The sequence below is a fragment of the Capra hircus genome, chromosome 7, assembly GCF_001704415.2.
Source record: "Capra hircus breed San Clemente chromosome 7, ASM170441v1, whole genome shotgun sequence".
NCBI lineage: Eukaryota > Metazoa > Chordata > Mammalia > Artiodactyla > Bovidae > Capra > Capra hircus.
Genome location: NC_030814.1, coordinates 27,503,258 through 27,519,197, shown reverse-complemented (window position 1 = coordinate 27,519,197; position 15,940 = coordinate 27,503,258). Strand labels below are relative to the sequence as shown.

General features: G+C 37.2%; 1 protein-coding gene across 1 annotated transcript in view; it reads left to right on the top strand.

Annotated features, from left to right (window-relative positions):
• Nucleotides 1–15,940, top strand: part of XRCC4 (X-ray repair cross complementing 4) — a 287,574-nt gene that overhangs the window by 127,201 nt on the left and 144,433 nt on the right. Inside the window, exons 5-6 of the mRNA XM_005683394.3 lie at nt 2,688–2,840; nt 3,892–3,995. Of these exons, the coding sequence (XP_005683451.1) occupies nt 2,688–2,840; nt 3,892–3,995 (257 nt within the window). The remainder of the gene's footprint in view (nt 1–2,687; nt 2,841–3,891; nt 3,996–15,940) is intronic.

Below are 15,940 nucleotides of genomic sequence, written 5' to 3'. Positions count from 1 at the left end.
AAAAGACCCTGATGCTGGGAAAGACTGAGGGCAGGAGGAGAAGGGGACGACAGAGGATGAGATGGTTGGATGGTATCATGGACACAATGGACATGGGTTTAGGTGGACTCCGGGAGTTGGTGATGGACCGGGAGGCCTGGTGTGCTGCGGTTCATGGGGTCGCAAAGAGTCAGACATGATGGAGCAACTGAACTGACTGAACTGAAGTGTGTGTCTGGAACTGTGCATTAAATTTTCTTACTTCTTGAGAGTATTTTTTGCATATATTTTTGTATTTAAACATGTATCATTATAATCAGAGCCAAATCTAAAGCTATTTCCATTTGGGATGATAGGGGAGAATGAATACAGTTTGAGTAAGGAATGAAGAATTTCAATAAGAGTGGAAAGGATGAGCTTTAACATGTATACTTTTAACATATATTTGCTGTTATTTTTTATTTGCTATTTAATAATTACAATCTTAGCTCCATTTTAAACAAGTGATATTACTGGATTCACTTACTTTTGTATAATTTATATGAAAGAGAAAGCATTAGAATTATTGTATGTAAATCCTTAGGTCATTAGCTATATTTATTTCACTGGTTTTTCTTTCTTAGTTTCAAATAACAATTCTCAAGTTCCGTGTTAGTGAACAGGTCTTTTGTTTGTACTCAAACATCAAGTTAGAAACTCTCTAGCTTTACTCTGAGTTATAGTTATTAAACCTATAATTGGAGGCAGTTTTCAGCAGATTGAATTGGGTTGACACTCATGGAATCATTAGAATAGAAGAGACCTTGAAAGCTCTTCTCTGCCTTCAAGCTAGGATCACGTTATAGCCAGATGAATTCAGTCTGATATTTAAAGACTCAAGAGATATCTTCAACTCCTGTTGGTCCCCCATTGCATTGTTTAAGAACAGTCACAGGCAGAAAATTCCTCCTTCCATCTATTGGTAATCTGGGTCCTTTATGGTATACTTGAAGGCCATTTCCTCTTGATCTGTCATCAGAAAGGATGAGGAACAGCTGTTTACCATCTTCTTCAGTACTTAAAGGCTTATTAAATCTCTTTACCACTGCTTTCTTTTCCATTTCTTTTTAGCATTCTTTGTCTTCTGAACTCTGTGCAGATATTCTTTTGCTGAACAACCCTGACCTGGGTATAAACTTGGTCAGAGCTGAAAATACAAGGATTACTGCACTAAGTACCACATGTTAACATTTGTGTATCGTTTTATTTTGGGTTATCATTTAATCTGTATTATTTGAGGTGTTATTTTCTAGGAAATCGCCTTGTTTTTGCTCTCATTTTTGTTGTGTTTTTGACATTTATTCTTAAATTCCTTGTTTTCCCATCCAGAAATATTTTATTTTGAATATTCAGTGTTTTTTGTATTTAGCTTTTACCCTTTTAGTTTTTTTTTAACTGGAGGATAATTATTTTACTATGTTGTATTGGTTTCTGTTGACAACAAGCAGCTATATGTATACATAATATATACATATATCCCCTCCCTAGTTAGCCTCCCTCCCACCCCACCCTCCAGTCCAACCCCTCTGGTTATCACAGAGCACAGAGCTGAGTTACTTTCCTTCAAGAAGTCCTCAACTACTTTTAAATGAATATATTGCATGAAATAATTTATGTTTTAGTCTTTAAAATAGAGGTTTATTCATTGTCTGTGTGTAGGCACATATCAAGTATATTCAATTTCTGCTAGTCTGCGTTCTTTATATATATATGAAGTATTAAAGTTAGTACTGTTTCTTATTAGCTCATCTGAATATTGTAGAAAAAATTATAAATGATAAAGAATTTTATGTTTTGTCCTATATACCTAAATTTAAAGTATATAGTGTTTTACATATCTCCTTGGAAATTTCAAGTTGGATGCTTTTATTTATTTTATAAGTACATACATTTAAGTGTGTGTGTGTATGCTGGATTATAAAATACAACTTGGTATATGATGTTCTTGCTATGGAGCAGTTTTGGGAGAACAGATTAGGTAAATCACTTAATCCCAAAATAAGATCATGGTTGCTATTATAGTAATATTAACAAAGTACAGAAACAGGCTACAGTTACCCTTGTTTCAAATTTCTCACAAATATGTTCTTTTGGAAATAAGCCAAAGATGTGAATGTGTGCTCAGTCACTTCAGTCGTGTCCGACTCTCTGCCACCCCATGGACCATGGCCCGCCAGGCTTCTCTGTCCATGGGATTCTCCAGGCAAGAACACTGGAGTGGGTTGCCATTCCCTTCTCCAGCGATAAAGTATGAAGTGAGTGAAGGGAGTGAAGTGAAGTCGTTCAGTCGTGTCCGACTCTTTGCGACCCCATGGACTGTAACCTACCAGGCTCCTCCATAAGTTATTACATTTAGGCATTTAGGTGTTTTAAAAGCTTTTTTGCTATGAATTTTCAATTTTGATCCTTTTCTCAATGTGTAAAGTACAAATGCTAATAAACAGTAAGTTCTAATTATTTGTTTACCAATATAAAACTTTAAATCAATGAAAACATTTTAAAGTGATTTTTTAAGTTGGAATTGTTCATTTTTAATTAATTTTTACTTAAAATGATTTTAATTGTATTTTTCTTGAAAAAAAATTTTAAATCATCTTCAGTATTAGATTGAATAATGCTAAGAAAACCCCACACCATATATTAATTGTTTTTTTTTATTTACATTTTAGGTTTGAAAAATGTGTGAGTGCTAAGGAAGCTGTAGAGACTGATCTTTATAAACGGTTCATTCTGGTGCTGAATGAGAAGAAAGCAAAGATCAGAAGCTTACATAAATTGTTAAATGAAGTTCAAGAACTGGAAAAGAACATCGAACATAAGATGTATTTTTGACCTTTCTGTTTTGGGATGGCAGAAGCATACATTTTAGTGGAATTTCTTCCCAAACTTAATGAAAGTTAGATGCAAACTTTTTAGTGACATATCATAGGCTGGGGTTGGATGCTGTGGTTGTCAGTTACAGTGGACTGGAGAATACACAACATAATCTCTCCATTATCTGCCCAACAGTCACACCTACACTTAAATCATAAAACTGCCATGAGACTGCTAAATAATAGTAGTTTAATTCTTTGGCATCACTAAGGAATATATTAATTAAAAACTTTCATCTTCTGCAGATCCACAGAGGTTGGGCACACATTTGTAATCCTGATCAAAGTAGTTGTTAATTTTAGGATCAAATGGCTCTGAGCATGAACATGTACTTGATTTTTAAGGAAGAATCATAGGTGACTTATGGCTGATATGACTTGTACAATTATAATTACTTTAGGCATTAACTGATGTAGGTTTGGGTCTATTATTCCTGAATCTGAGAGAAAGCACAAATTTACTAATGGCATAATATAAAGAATGTAACATTTAGTATCAGATGATCCTAGTTCAAGTGTTGATCTGGTACCGATATCTAATGATACTTGGCTTTGTCCTTTAAACTTTCTGTGCCTCACTTGACTATCTTCATAATAAGAGTAAAGGTAGCCATCTCAGAATTTGGGGAAGACCAAATGAGTTCTGCTCAAAGGCAGAACTGCTTTGAAATCAGTAAAGTGCTGACCACTCTGTGACACACAGAAGATAATTTAGGAGAGTAGTATTGTGATTTGACAGATGAATAATAAATGATAATAAACTGATTCAAGAATTAATTACAGTGAGCACTAAACAACATTTACATTAGGTAAAACACACTTGTTCTTAAGAGAGTTAACAAATGGTCTTTAAAGTGCTTTCTTAATTACATAATTTGAATATATATTTGTTAATTATAATGTTTTTCTAAGGATATTTTCTATAAATACTTACTGGTGAATTTGAGACCTGGCCAAGAATGAACCAATACTTTATAATTCCACCTTTCTCTCTTTCTAGGGAAACTCCAACATGTTCTGAAATGACTACTGACAGAGATGCAGTCTATGATGAAAGTACTGATGAGGACAGTGAAATTCCATCTAATCCTGTGTTAACTCCAGGTAAAGTAAATACATCTATTTCTTTTGATGAATACCTCACTTGGGCTTATATCTTATTATGGTAACAAACCATAAAGAAAAATGTTTCGAAAATAATTTTTTCTACAAACATTTTTCAGGGTTTTTACTCTAAAACCACAGCTACTTAATGTTAAAAATTAATATTATTATAAAATGCAGCAACTCACTGGCAACAACAAAACAAGCAAGCATGTACACACATATACATACACGTGTATGCCAAGGTATAATGTTTCTTATTAAGCATAGATGGGTAAGTGGTAAGCAAGATATGACTGCATGCTAAATATCTCCAGCTGAAAGCTGGCTGCCTTTAACATTTGAGGTCTTATCCGGCTAGAGCTATGTGAAGGAGCAGGGTGATCTAGAATGGTTTAGATTATCCTGAGATTAAGTCCTCTCACTATTCAGACGAGATCGGGCACTTTCAGGGTGGTATGGCTGTTGATTTATCTTACTATTCAGAAAAGTGCTAGAATAGAGGGAGGCGGGTTAAGAAAAAAGATGAGAAATGGCAAAGTACTTAAGCCTTACTTAATCCAACAGACCAGAAGCTTTTTAAACTCATGGATTATTTTTCTAGAGTTTTACAAATTTCCTAGAGGTAGGATCCCTTGAACTCACCTTATACATACAAGGTTCTGGTATAAATGTTCTGATTCATTTATTTAACAAATATATTTTTGAGTGTTTATTATATACTGAGAACTTTTCTATGCAGTAAGGGTGCAAAACACAGAAAGTTCCTCTTTCATGGAGTTCAAATTCTAGACAGGGAAACAGATAATAACAAGGTAAATAAATTTAAGTTTGTTGGGTAGTGATAAATGCTGAAGAGAAAAATAAACCAGGGAAGGATAACAAAAGATGTCAGGGAGGAAATAACAGTGAGGGTTGTGATTTTAGCTAAGGTACCAGAAAAGACCATGGTAAAAAGGTAATAAGTCTACCTTTGGGAAGAACATGCCAGGCAGAAAAAGCAGTTAAGCCCAGAGGCCTTGATCTGTGAGTTTGCCTGATGTGTTCAAGCAATAGCATGGAAAGCAGTATGCATAAAGTGAAAAGATAAAGATAGGAAGGATTAGGAGATGAGGGAGGCCAGATTGTGTATAGGGTCTCATAGGTCATTGTAAGGATTTCAGTTTGCACTCAGTGATACTGGAAACTGTTGCAGAGTTTTAAACAGTCAAGTGACATGATCTGACTTGTTTTAATAGGATTAATCTGTTGTGTTGAGAATAGGGTCCTCACTATAGGAGGATCAATATGGAAGAAGATATAACAGACAGAAAGCTAGTTTAACAATGAGTGAAGGATTAGAGGGGATTAGACCTGAGTGAAAGCAGTGAAGGTGATAAACAAAGGGAAGATTCTAGAAATGTTTAGAGGCAGCAAGATTTGCTGAAAAAGTGAATTAGAAGGGAAAGACAGCAATGATGGTAAGCTTTTTGGAATGAAATACTGAAGGCAAGCAATTGAGGGAACTACCAATTTGGGAGAGATTGTAAGAGGAAGGTCTGCACCTCAATTTCAGAAACATTAATTCTGAGATATTCAGCAGGGAGCTGGACATAAAAATTTGTACTTTGAGGGAGGGCTCCCTGCTGACATATAAGTGAAAATGGTATTTAGAGCTTGCTGAGATGTCAAGGGAGTTAGAGAAGACAAAAGATCAGTGGTTCAAGAATGCCATACTAACACACTTGAGTGTACAGAGGTGGGAAAGATGAGGAGACCAACAAAGTAGAATGAGGGGGCCACAAATATTATAGGTGTGGTATCTTGGAAGCCAAGTCAAGAAAGTATTTCAAGGAGGAGACAGTAATTCAGTTCAGTTCAGTTCAGTTCAGTTGCTCAGTCATGTCCGACTCTTTGCGACCCCATGAATCGCAGCACGCCAGGCCTCCCTGTCCATCACCAACTCCTGGAGTTCACTCAGACTCACGTCCATCGAGTCAGTGATACCATCCAGCCATCTCATCCTCTGTCGTCCCCTTCTCCTCCTGCCCCCAGTCCCTCCCAGCATCAGTCTTTTCCAATGAGTCAACTCTTTGCATGAGGTGGCCAAAGTACTGGAGTTTCAGCTTTAGCATCATTCCTTCCAAAGGAGTCCCAGGGTTGATCTCCTTCAGAATGGACTGGTTGGATATCTTTGCAGTCCAAGGAACTCTCTAACACCACAGTTCAAAAGCATCAATTCTTTGGCGCTCAGCCTTCTTCACAGTCCAACTCTCATATCCATACATGACCACTGGAAAAACCATAGCCTTGACTAGACGGACCTTAGTTGGCAGAGCAATGTCTCTGCTTTTGACTATGCTGTCTAGGTTGGTCATAACTTTCCTTCCAAGGAGTAAGCGTCTTTTAATTTCATGGCTGCAGTCACCATCTGCAGTGATTTTGGAGCCCAAAAAAATAGTCTGCCACTGTTTCCACTGTTTCCCCATCTATTTCCCATGAAGTGATAGGACCAGATGCCATGATCTTCGTTTGACAGTGATTAGCTGAGTTAAATGCTTCAAACTGAGCAAGGATGATGAGGATTGAGTACTGACTGCCATATTTAGCAACACAGATGTTATTAGGGATCTTAATAAAAACATTTTCAGTGGACTGGTGGGAAATAGAAGAGAACAGGAGATTCAAAAGGAATGAGAAGAGAGAATGGGAGAAGAGATAGCAAGTATCAGCAATACTTTTAACAAGTTTTACCATTAAAAAAGAGGAAAGACCCAGGTCAGTAGCTGAAGAGGGGCGTGAGATCAAGAGGGTATTTTTTTTTCTTAGATGAGAGAAATAATGTCATGTTTGAATACTGATGGGGTAAGAAAGGATAGAGGGGGGAAAAGTATCCAGGCAGTAGACAGAAGTAAGAAATGCTGGAATATTGTCTCTAAGTAGATGAGATGAGATCAGATACACAAATGGCAGGATTTATTTAGCTGGGAGCTTGGTTGCTTCTCCCAATGACAGGGAAGAAGGTAGATAAATGGATAAAGACAAAGAAAAAGTGTCTACTTGTATTCATGGAAGTATACTGGTGTTGATTAATTTAGTTGATTGATTAATTTAAATTAGATCACACAATCACACACAAATTCTCATTTTCACATGAGAGTAAAATTTCTCTTAATTTGGAGGCTGTGCTTGGTTTACATTAGTGGCCCATTTAAAATGAAATCTCTGTTTTAAAAATAATCAAATGTAATTGAAAGTTCGCAAGGAAAGAGAATCAATCCTCTTTCCATTTGAACATTCTGAACTTCTATTAAACACAATGGCCTTTGATTTTGTTCTCTATTCAAAGTATTTCACAAACCTTTGATGCAGATGAAAATTATTTTTGAAGAGAAAATATACAGTTAAATATAGGGTCCTTTATGTGTTCAGTCTCTTTTAAGCAAACCTTTAAGCTATAATTGTACTATTTTAAATTTGGCAAAATTTCTCCTCTTCAAAAATGTTTAGATCATTGCTTATTTTTTATATATTTTACATTATTTTTTCTTTAACTCAGATCTAGTTCACTACATATTTGACCGTAGGTCTCTGATTCTCTCTTTTTTTTTGCATTTAACTTGCTTTTGACAAGTTTTAATTAAGAGCATTTTTATTAGAAATTTTAACTGTTCTTTTCTCTCTGCTTCTTTAAGAAGTATTCATGAAACTAAAGTTTACTTTAAAGAAAAGTGAATCTTAGATAGAAAGTGCTTGATATGTCATTAAGTACTAGACTAAACAGATAAGAGGAGAAACATTTTATATGTTAAACAATAAAATCAATCTCATATATCAGATTTCCATAAACTATTCTTCTTTGGTGACAAAATATATTCTTAGTCTATGGGATTTTCTTTTATCTAGCTTAGTCCTTTGGCTTTTTATATATTATTATTGAGTATTGGGGGAGAGCAGTGAGAATTTCTTCCTTAACTAATTCTGCCATCTTGACAATAACTTCTTAGAGTATAAGTAAATCAGTTCAGTTCAGTTCAGTCACTCAGTCGTGCCCGACTCTTTGTGACCCCATGAATTGCAACACGCCAGGCCTCCCTGTCCATCACCAACTCCTGGAGTTTACTCAAACTCACGTCCATCAAGTCAGTGATGTCATCCAGCCATCTCATCCTCTGTCGTCCCCTTTTTCTCCTGCCCCCAATCTTTCCCAGCATCAGAGTATTTTCCAATGAGTCAACTCTTTGCATGAGGTGGCCAAAGTACTGGAGTTTCAGCTTCAGCATCGTTCCCTCCAAAGAACACCCAGGACTGATCTACATGAATTTATTTTAGATATTGCAGGTTCATGTATGCTTTCTATACTATAAAAACAAGAGGAAAACAAATCAATGGAATTTAATACATTTATCTTTCAGAAAACCATTTCTTTCAATGGCTAAATGTGTAACTTGATAATAGTTTTTATTATGTAATATATTTTCATCATTAATTATTAAAATCACCAGATTTCCTCATGAGTTGTTTACATTATTACCTCATTCCTACAGAGGTTTAGTGAGACCAGAATCATTTAGTGATTCCACAACATTGATTCAAGTAAAATATTTCTTTATGTGTATACTCAGAAGTAAGGTAGGAGTGTCATAGTTTGTAGGAAACTGATAGGTAACATTTTTATCAATAAGCAGTTTTATTACTTTTTTCCTCCAACATTCTTAAATTTTCCTCATTGTTAGGATTGTTGAGGAAATAACTAGTGACAAGTAGTCCAATCTAATAAATGACATCATGTTTATATGTACTATGCCACATTTAAAGGTTTAAGAAAAGCCTTTAAAGTGTTCATCAACAATTTATTAACTTAACAGGAAATCTCTGAAGTATTCTGAAATTTGAACATCACAGTTGATACCACCCCATGACTACATTTTATATTTTTCTGTAGTAAAATTTGCTTTCTCTATGTTCTAATTTCCAAAATTTCTAGAGAGCAGTGTTTTTATAGACTTTATTATTTCCTACACTGTGACTGCATACTAAGTCCTAGGGTTTGTAGGTATTTCACTTTATTTCAGGTTAAGATTATGATAGATAAGCTAGGTGCTATGTTCCCTATTTATAACTCAGTTCTTGGATTACAAAGGAGGATAAGTCAGGGTGTGGCATTAAGACTCCTGGTTAGTCTGGATTTTTCCTACCTCCAGGATTGTTTCTGTTTTTTAATTCAGTGGAAACATACTGGGTTATTATAGGTATTATTAAACAATCTTCTCTACAGGAAACCCTCTTTCTTTAGTTACTACTCAAGGTAACACCTGATGTCCATTGCTGTGGAGAAACTTCAAGTTGAATTAGGTCCAGTGAATAACAGATTCTCACCAAAATATCCAATGATATAAGCATAATTGATATAGCATCTTAGTGACAAAACATTACTAAGCAACAGTTTATCCAAGTGGCCTTTCAATTACCCCACCAATATCTGATCTAACCTAAGAAATAATTTAGAATTATGCAGATTTTTATATTGTTTCCTAATCATTTTATACTATATTAAAAGTAGAATAATGTGAAAACAGTTTTTAAATGTATATGAATGTTCTAACAATTTAAAAATTATCATAAAGCATTTATCAGTCTTAACATAATTCAAATTATGTGTGAATATTTAGTGGAAAAAACTGGATTTATTTTATAGAAATAGGATCTTTATGTTAAGTATTTTGAAAATATTGTTAACTGGCTCCTACTTAACCACCACAAGATGAATTATTTTAATGTCTCATTAATTATGTTTAATATAACTTAAAACTTACTTTATTGGATAGTCAATATTTTAAAATTATAATTATTTCTAATAAAATTAACAAATTTCTTACATTTAGAGATTAGTTAAATCAACCTTACTAAAAATAAAAATAAGAAATATACTTATTCTAAAATGTTTTTGCTTGCTACACTTTGTACTAAAGGTCCACAACCATGAAAATAAGCTTTCTTACCACTTTCTCTATAATTATTAGCCTGAGATTTAGCACATTAGTTTAATTAGTCTTCATTCGTATCCAACAGGAAGGTCCCTGTATAACTGCTATCAGTAATTCAGGCTTTTGCTTAGTTGGTGGGCTTCCTGAAAGGAAGTGTGATTATAGAATGGCCTTTTTGAAAATAAATGAATGGCTATGTCAAACAGTTGATGAATACTGATATAGTAGCTTTTAAAAATAGAACAGAATCCAAAATTTCCAACTATCAAAGAGCTCGTTGCTTTGAACACTGAATGTCCACTCACAGAAGGGATAACAACATGTCCTGCCAAAGAGATTACTCAGAATTCAGCTTTAGAATCGTAGATTATGCCCTTAATATTCTCCAGCTTGTTTATCATAGACACATTTGTTTCTAAACTCTAAATAAAAAGCTTGATTTAGAAGAACCTATCACAAAACTGGAAAATCAATTTGAGTGTATTTCCTAGCAATCATGGGCTCTTATTCATAAACAACCTTGTGGAAGAATGATGACATAATTTCAGGAATCTAGATCTAATATAGTTATAGATTTCTATTATTAATACAAGCCCATCATTTGTCAGAAGAGACAGAAGCCTAGAAAGGTTGAGTACATTACTGTTGGTCACACAGGAGTAAATAATGAGAAAGTGTTTGCCCTCTGTAATGATTGATTGCCTACCTTTGCACATTTCTTTTTGAGATATTATAAAAACCCTGAGGTATGTGCTAGCACTAAGGAAACTGTCATTGATACAATACAATAATGATAACATGTTTTTCTTCTAAAGAGAAGAGAAATCCTATTTAAGCATAAATTTTCCATAGAGATAATCAGTATTATTAAATAAGGAAGACTTTATGACATAAACCTTTTGGAGAAAATTCCAGAATGTACATATTTCTATTGAGGTCATCCTTTGTATATATATTTTTAAATTCAGATACAGTTGACATGTGACCTTGTGTAAAGTACACAATGTGTAGATTTGGTACATTTATAATTACAATGGGACTAGCACTGAAGCATTAGATAACACCTCTATCATATGACATATCTAAATATCTTTTTTTTTTTCTGGTAAGAACAATTAAAATCTAGTTCCATCGAAACTTTGAAGTTTTTAATTCGGTATTATTGACCCTATTATTATGCTGTGCATTAGATCTCCAAGACTACTGATCTCCTAGTTCTAAGTTTGTACCCTCAAGCAATATTTCCCCAATTTCCAACCCCCATCGCCTAGTAGCTGTCATTCTATTCTGTTTTATGAGTTTGGGTGTTTTAGATTCCATATATAGGTACAATCATACAGTGTTTGTCTTTTTCTGTCTGACTTACCTCACTCTGTGTATTTTAATTGCTTTAGACTTTGACTTGGTATATTATTTATTTGAGAAGTCTCAAATGTACCAAAGGTTTTTAGTAAATCTATGATAACTTCTCTGTATCCCACTATTAAAATGTACCTTTGATATAACTTCCTAGTGATAGCTTATGGTGAACAGCATCAGATTTGTGATCTCTGGAGCAGAGAATTTCACTTTGGGACCAAAGACACAGCTTCAGTCACTCGGAGTTTTGTGTGGCATTTTTATTAATGGAAAGGGATGGAGAAAGCTTCTGATATGGACATCGGAGGGGTATAGAGAGCCCCATCTGCTAGGCTAATCAGGTCCTTATGTACTTTTTCGATTAGTTACTGACGATAGAAAGGTCTTACCAGACCCACTCCCACAACATACATATCCTTGAGCAAGGTGAGTTGTTTTTTTGTGTGTGTAATCATTAGCTCTCGGCTTAAAGAAAGCTCAGTTCAGTTCAGATCAATTGCCCAGTCATGTCCGACTCTTTGCGACGCCATAGACTGCAGCACGCCAAGCCTCCCTGTCCATGACCAACTCCCAGAGTCCACCGAAACCCACGTCCATTGAGTCAGTGATGTCATCCAACCATCTCATCCTCTATCGACCCCTTTTCCTTCTGCCCTCAATCTTTCCCAGCATCAGGGTCTTTTCAGATGAGTCAGTTCTTCACATTAGGTGGCCAAATTATTGGAGTTTCAGCTTCAACATCAGTCTTTCCAATGAACATTCAAGACTGATCTCCTTTAGGATGACTGGTTGGATTTCCTTGCAGTCCAAAGGACTCTCAAGAGTCTTCTCCAACACCACAGTTCAAAAGCATCAATTCTTCGGCACTCGCCTTCTTCACAGTCCAACTGTCACAACCATACATGACTACTGGAAAAACCATAGCCTTGATAGATGGACCTTTGTTGGCAAAGTAAAGTCTCTGCTTTTTTAATATGCTGTCTAGGATGGTCATAACTTTCCGTCCAAGGAGTAAGCGTCTTTTAATTTCATCGCTGCAGTCACCATCTGTAGTGATTTTGGAGCCCAGAAAAATAAAGTCAGCCACTGTTTCCACTGTTTATCTGTCTATTTGCCATAAAGTGATGGGACCAGATGCCATGATCTTCGTTTTCTGAATGTTGAGCTTTAAGCCAACCTTTTCACTCTCCTCTTTCACGTTCATCAAGAGGCTTTTTAGTTCCTCTTCACTTTCTGCCATAAGGGTGGTGTCATCTGCATATCTGAGGTTATTGATATTTCTCCTGGCAATCTTGATTCCAGCTTGTGTTTCTTCCAGTCCAGCGTTTCTCATGATGTACTCTGCATAGAAGTTAAATAAGCAGGGTGACAATATACAGCCTTGATGCACTCCTTTTCCTATTTGAAACCAGTCTGTTGTTCCATGTCCAGTTCTAACTATTGCTTCCTGACCTGCATACAGATTTCTCAAGAGGCAGGTCTGGTGGTCTGGTATTCCCATCTCTCTCAGAATTTGCCAGTTTATTGTGATCCACACAGTCAAAGGCTTTGGCATAGTCAATCAAGCAGAAATAGATGTTTTTCTGGAACTCTCTTGCTTTTTCCATGATCCAGCAGATGTTGGCAATTTGATCTCTGGTTTCACTGCCTTTTCTAAAACAAGCTTTAACATCAGGAAGTTCATGGTTCACGTATTGTTGAAGGCTGGCTTGGAGAATTTTGAGCAGTACTTTACTAGTGTGTGAGATGAGTGCAATTGTGTGGTAGTTTGAGCATTCTTTGGCATTGCCTTACTTTGGGATTGGAATGAAAACTGACCTTTTCCAGTCCTGTGGCCACTGCTGAGTTTTCCAAATTTGCTGGCCTATTGAGTGCAGCACTTTCACAGCATCATTTTTCAGGATTTGAAATAGCTCGACTGGAATCCCATCACCCCCACTAGCTTTGTTCGTAGTGATGCTTCCTAAGGCCCACTTGACTTCACATTCCAGGATGTCTGGCTCTAGATGAGTGATCACACCATCGTGATTATCCGGGTCATGAAGATCTTTTTTGTATAGTTCTTCTGTGTATTCTTGCCACCTCTTCTTAACATCTTCTGCTTCTGTTAGGTCCATACCATTTCTGTCCTTTATCGAGACCATCTTTGCATGAAATGTTTCCCTTGGTATCTCTAATTTTCTTGAAGAGATCTCTAGTCTTTACCATTCTGTTGTTTTCCTCTAATTCTTTACATTGATCACTGAAGAAGGCTTTTTTATCTTTTCTTGCTATTCTTTGGAACTCTGCATTCAAATGCTTATATCCTTCCTTTTCTCCTTTGCTTTTCGCTTCTCTTCTTTTCACAGCTATTTGTAAGGCCTCCGCAGACAGCTATTTTGCTTTTTTGCATTTCTTTTCCATGGGGATGATCTTGATCCCTGTCTCCTGTACAATGTTACGAACCTCATTCCATAGTTCATCAGGCACTCTATCTAGCAGATCTAGGCCCTTAAATCTATTTCTCACTTCTACTGTATAATCATAAGGGATTTGATTTAGGTCATACCTGAATGGTGTAGCGGTTTTCCATACTTTCTTCAATTTAAGTCTGAATTTGGCAATAAGGTTTCATGATCTGAGCCACAGTCAGTTCCCGGTCTTGTTTTTGTTGACTGTATAGAGCTTCTCCATCTTTGGCTACATAGAATATAATCAGTCTGATTTCGGTGTTGACCATCTGGTGATGTCCATGTGTAGAGTCTTCTCTTGTGTTGTTGGAAGAGGGTGTTTGCTATGACCAGTGCATTTTCTTGGCAAAACTCTATTAGTCTTTGCCCTGCTTCATTCTGCATTCCAAGGCCAAATTTGCCTGTCACTCCAGTTGTTTCTTGACTTCCTACTTTTGCATTCCAGTCCCCTATAATGAAAAGGACATCTTTTTTCGGTGTTAGTTTTAAAAGGTCTTGTAGGTCTTCACAGAACCATTCAACTTCAGCTTCTTCAGCATTACTGGTTGGGGCATAGATTTATATTACTGTGATATTGAATGGTTTGCTTTGGAAACAAACAGAGGTCATTCTGTCATTTTTGAGATTGCATCCAAGTACTGCATTTCAGACTCTTTTGTTGACCATGATGGCTACTCCATTTCTTCTGAGGGATTCCTGCCCGCAGTAGTAGATATAATGGTCATCTGAGTTAAATTCACCCATTCCAGTCCATTTTAGTTCGCTGATTCCTAGAATGTCAACGTTCACTCTTGCCATCTCGTTTGACCACTTCCTATTTGCCTTGATTCATGGACCTGACATTCCAGGTTCCTATGCAATATTGCTCTTTACAGCATCGGACCTTGTTTCTATCACCAGTCACATCCACAGCTGGGTATTGTTTTTGCTTTGGCTTCATCCCTTCATTCTTTCTGGAGTTATTTCTCCACTGATCTCCAGTAGCATATTGGGCACCTACTGACCTGGGGAGTTCCTCATTCAGTATCCTATCATTTTGCCTTTTCATACTGTTCATGGGATTCTCAAGGCAAGAATACTGAAGTGGTTTGCCATTCCCTTCTCCAGTGGACCACATTCTGTCTGACCTCTCCACCATGACCCTCCCGTCTTGGGTTGCCCTGCGGGCATGGCTTAGTTTCTTTGAGTTAGACAAGGCTGTGGTCCTAGTGTGATTAGATTGACTAGTTTTCTGTGAGTATGGTTTCAGTGTATCTGCCCTCTGATGCCGTCTTGCAACACCTACCCTCTTACTCGGATTTCCCTTACCTTGGGCATGGGGTATCTCTTCACGGCTGCTCCAGCAAAGCGCAGCCGCTGCTCCTTACCTTGGACGAAGGGTATCTCCTCACCGCCGCCCTTCCTGACCTTCAGTGTGGGATGGCTCCTCTAGGCCCTCCTGTGCCAGCGCAGCCACTGCTCTTTGGACGTGGGTTGCTCTTCCCCTCCGCTGCCCCTGGCCTCGGCACGGGGTGGCTCCTCCAGACCGTCACCCCTGACCTTAGACACGGGGTGGCTCCTCCTGGCCACCGCCCCTGACCTCGGACGCAGGGTGGCTCCTCCCTGCCGCCGCCCCTGACCTTGGACGCGGGGTGGCTCCTCCCAGCCGCTGCCCCTGACCTCAGATGCGGGGTGGCTCCTCCCAGCCGTTCCTGCGCTGTTGCAGCTTGGCACTCTCGGCCGCTGCCCCTGACCTCGGAAGTGGGGTAGCTCTCTCGGCCGTGAGCTCAGTGCGCCGGCCGTCGCAGCCGCTTGCGCTCAGTTCCAAGTAGATTGTTGCCATAACAATTCAGAGCTTAAGAAAAAACATCTTTTGTGAGTAAGACAAAGAAATATAAAAAATAAAAGTTGTTCCTTTCTCCTCCTGGAGGGACCCACACTCTTTATCAACCTACCTAAGAATTAACTCTCTCATTTGGTAACTATTTCTACATCTTTATATGTTCTTGAAGAGATAAAAATAAACTCTGTTACAAATATTTGTCTCTGACTACAGGTTAATGAGGTTGTCAGATTCTCTCCTCCAAAAGTAACTGCAGATCTAAAATTGCCAAAAAGGAGATAAATACATTCTTCATTGCTCTAGAAATCAGCAAAAAGCAAACAGCAATATGAGAAGTGCCTGAGTGTG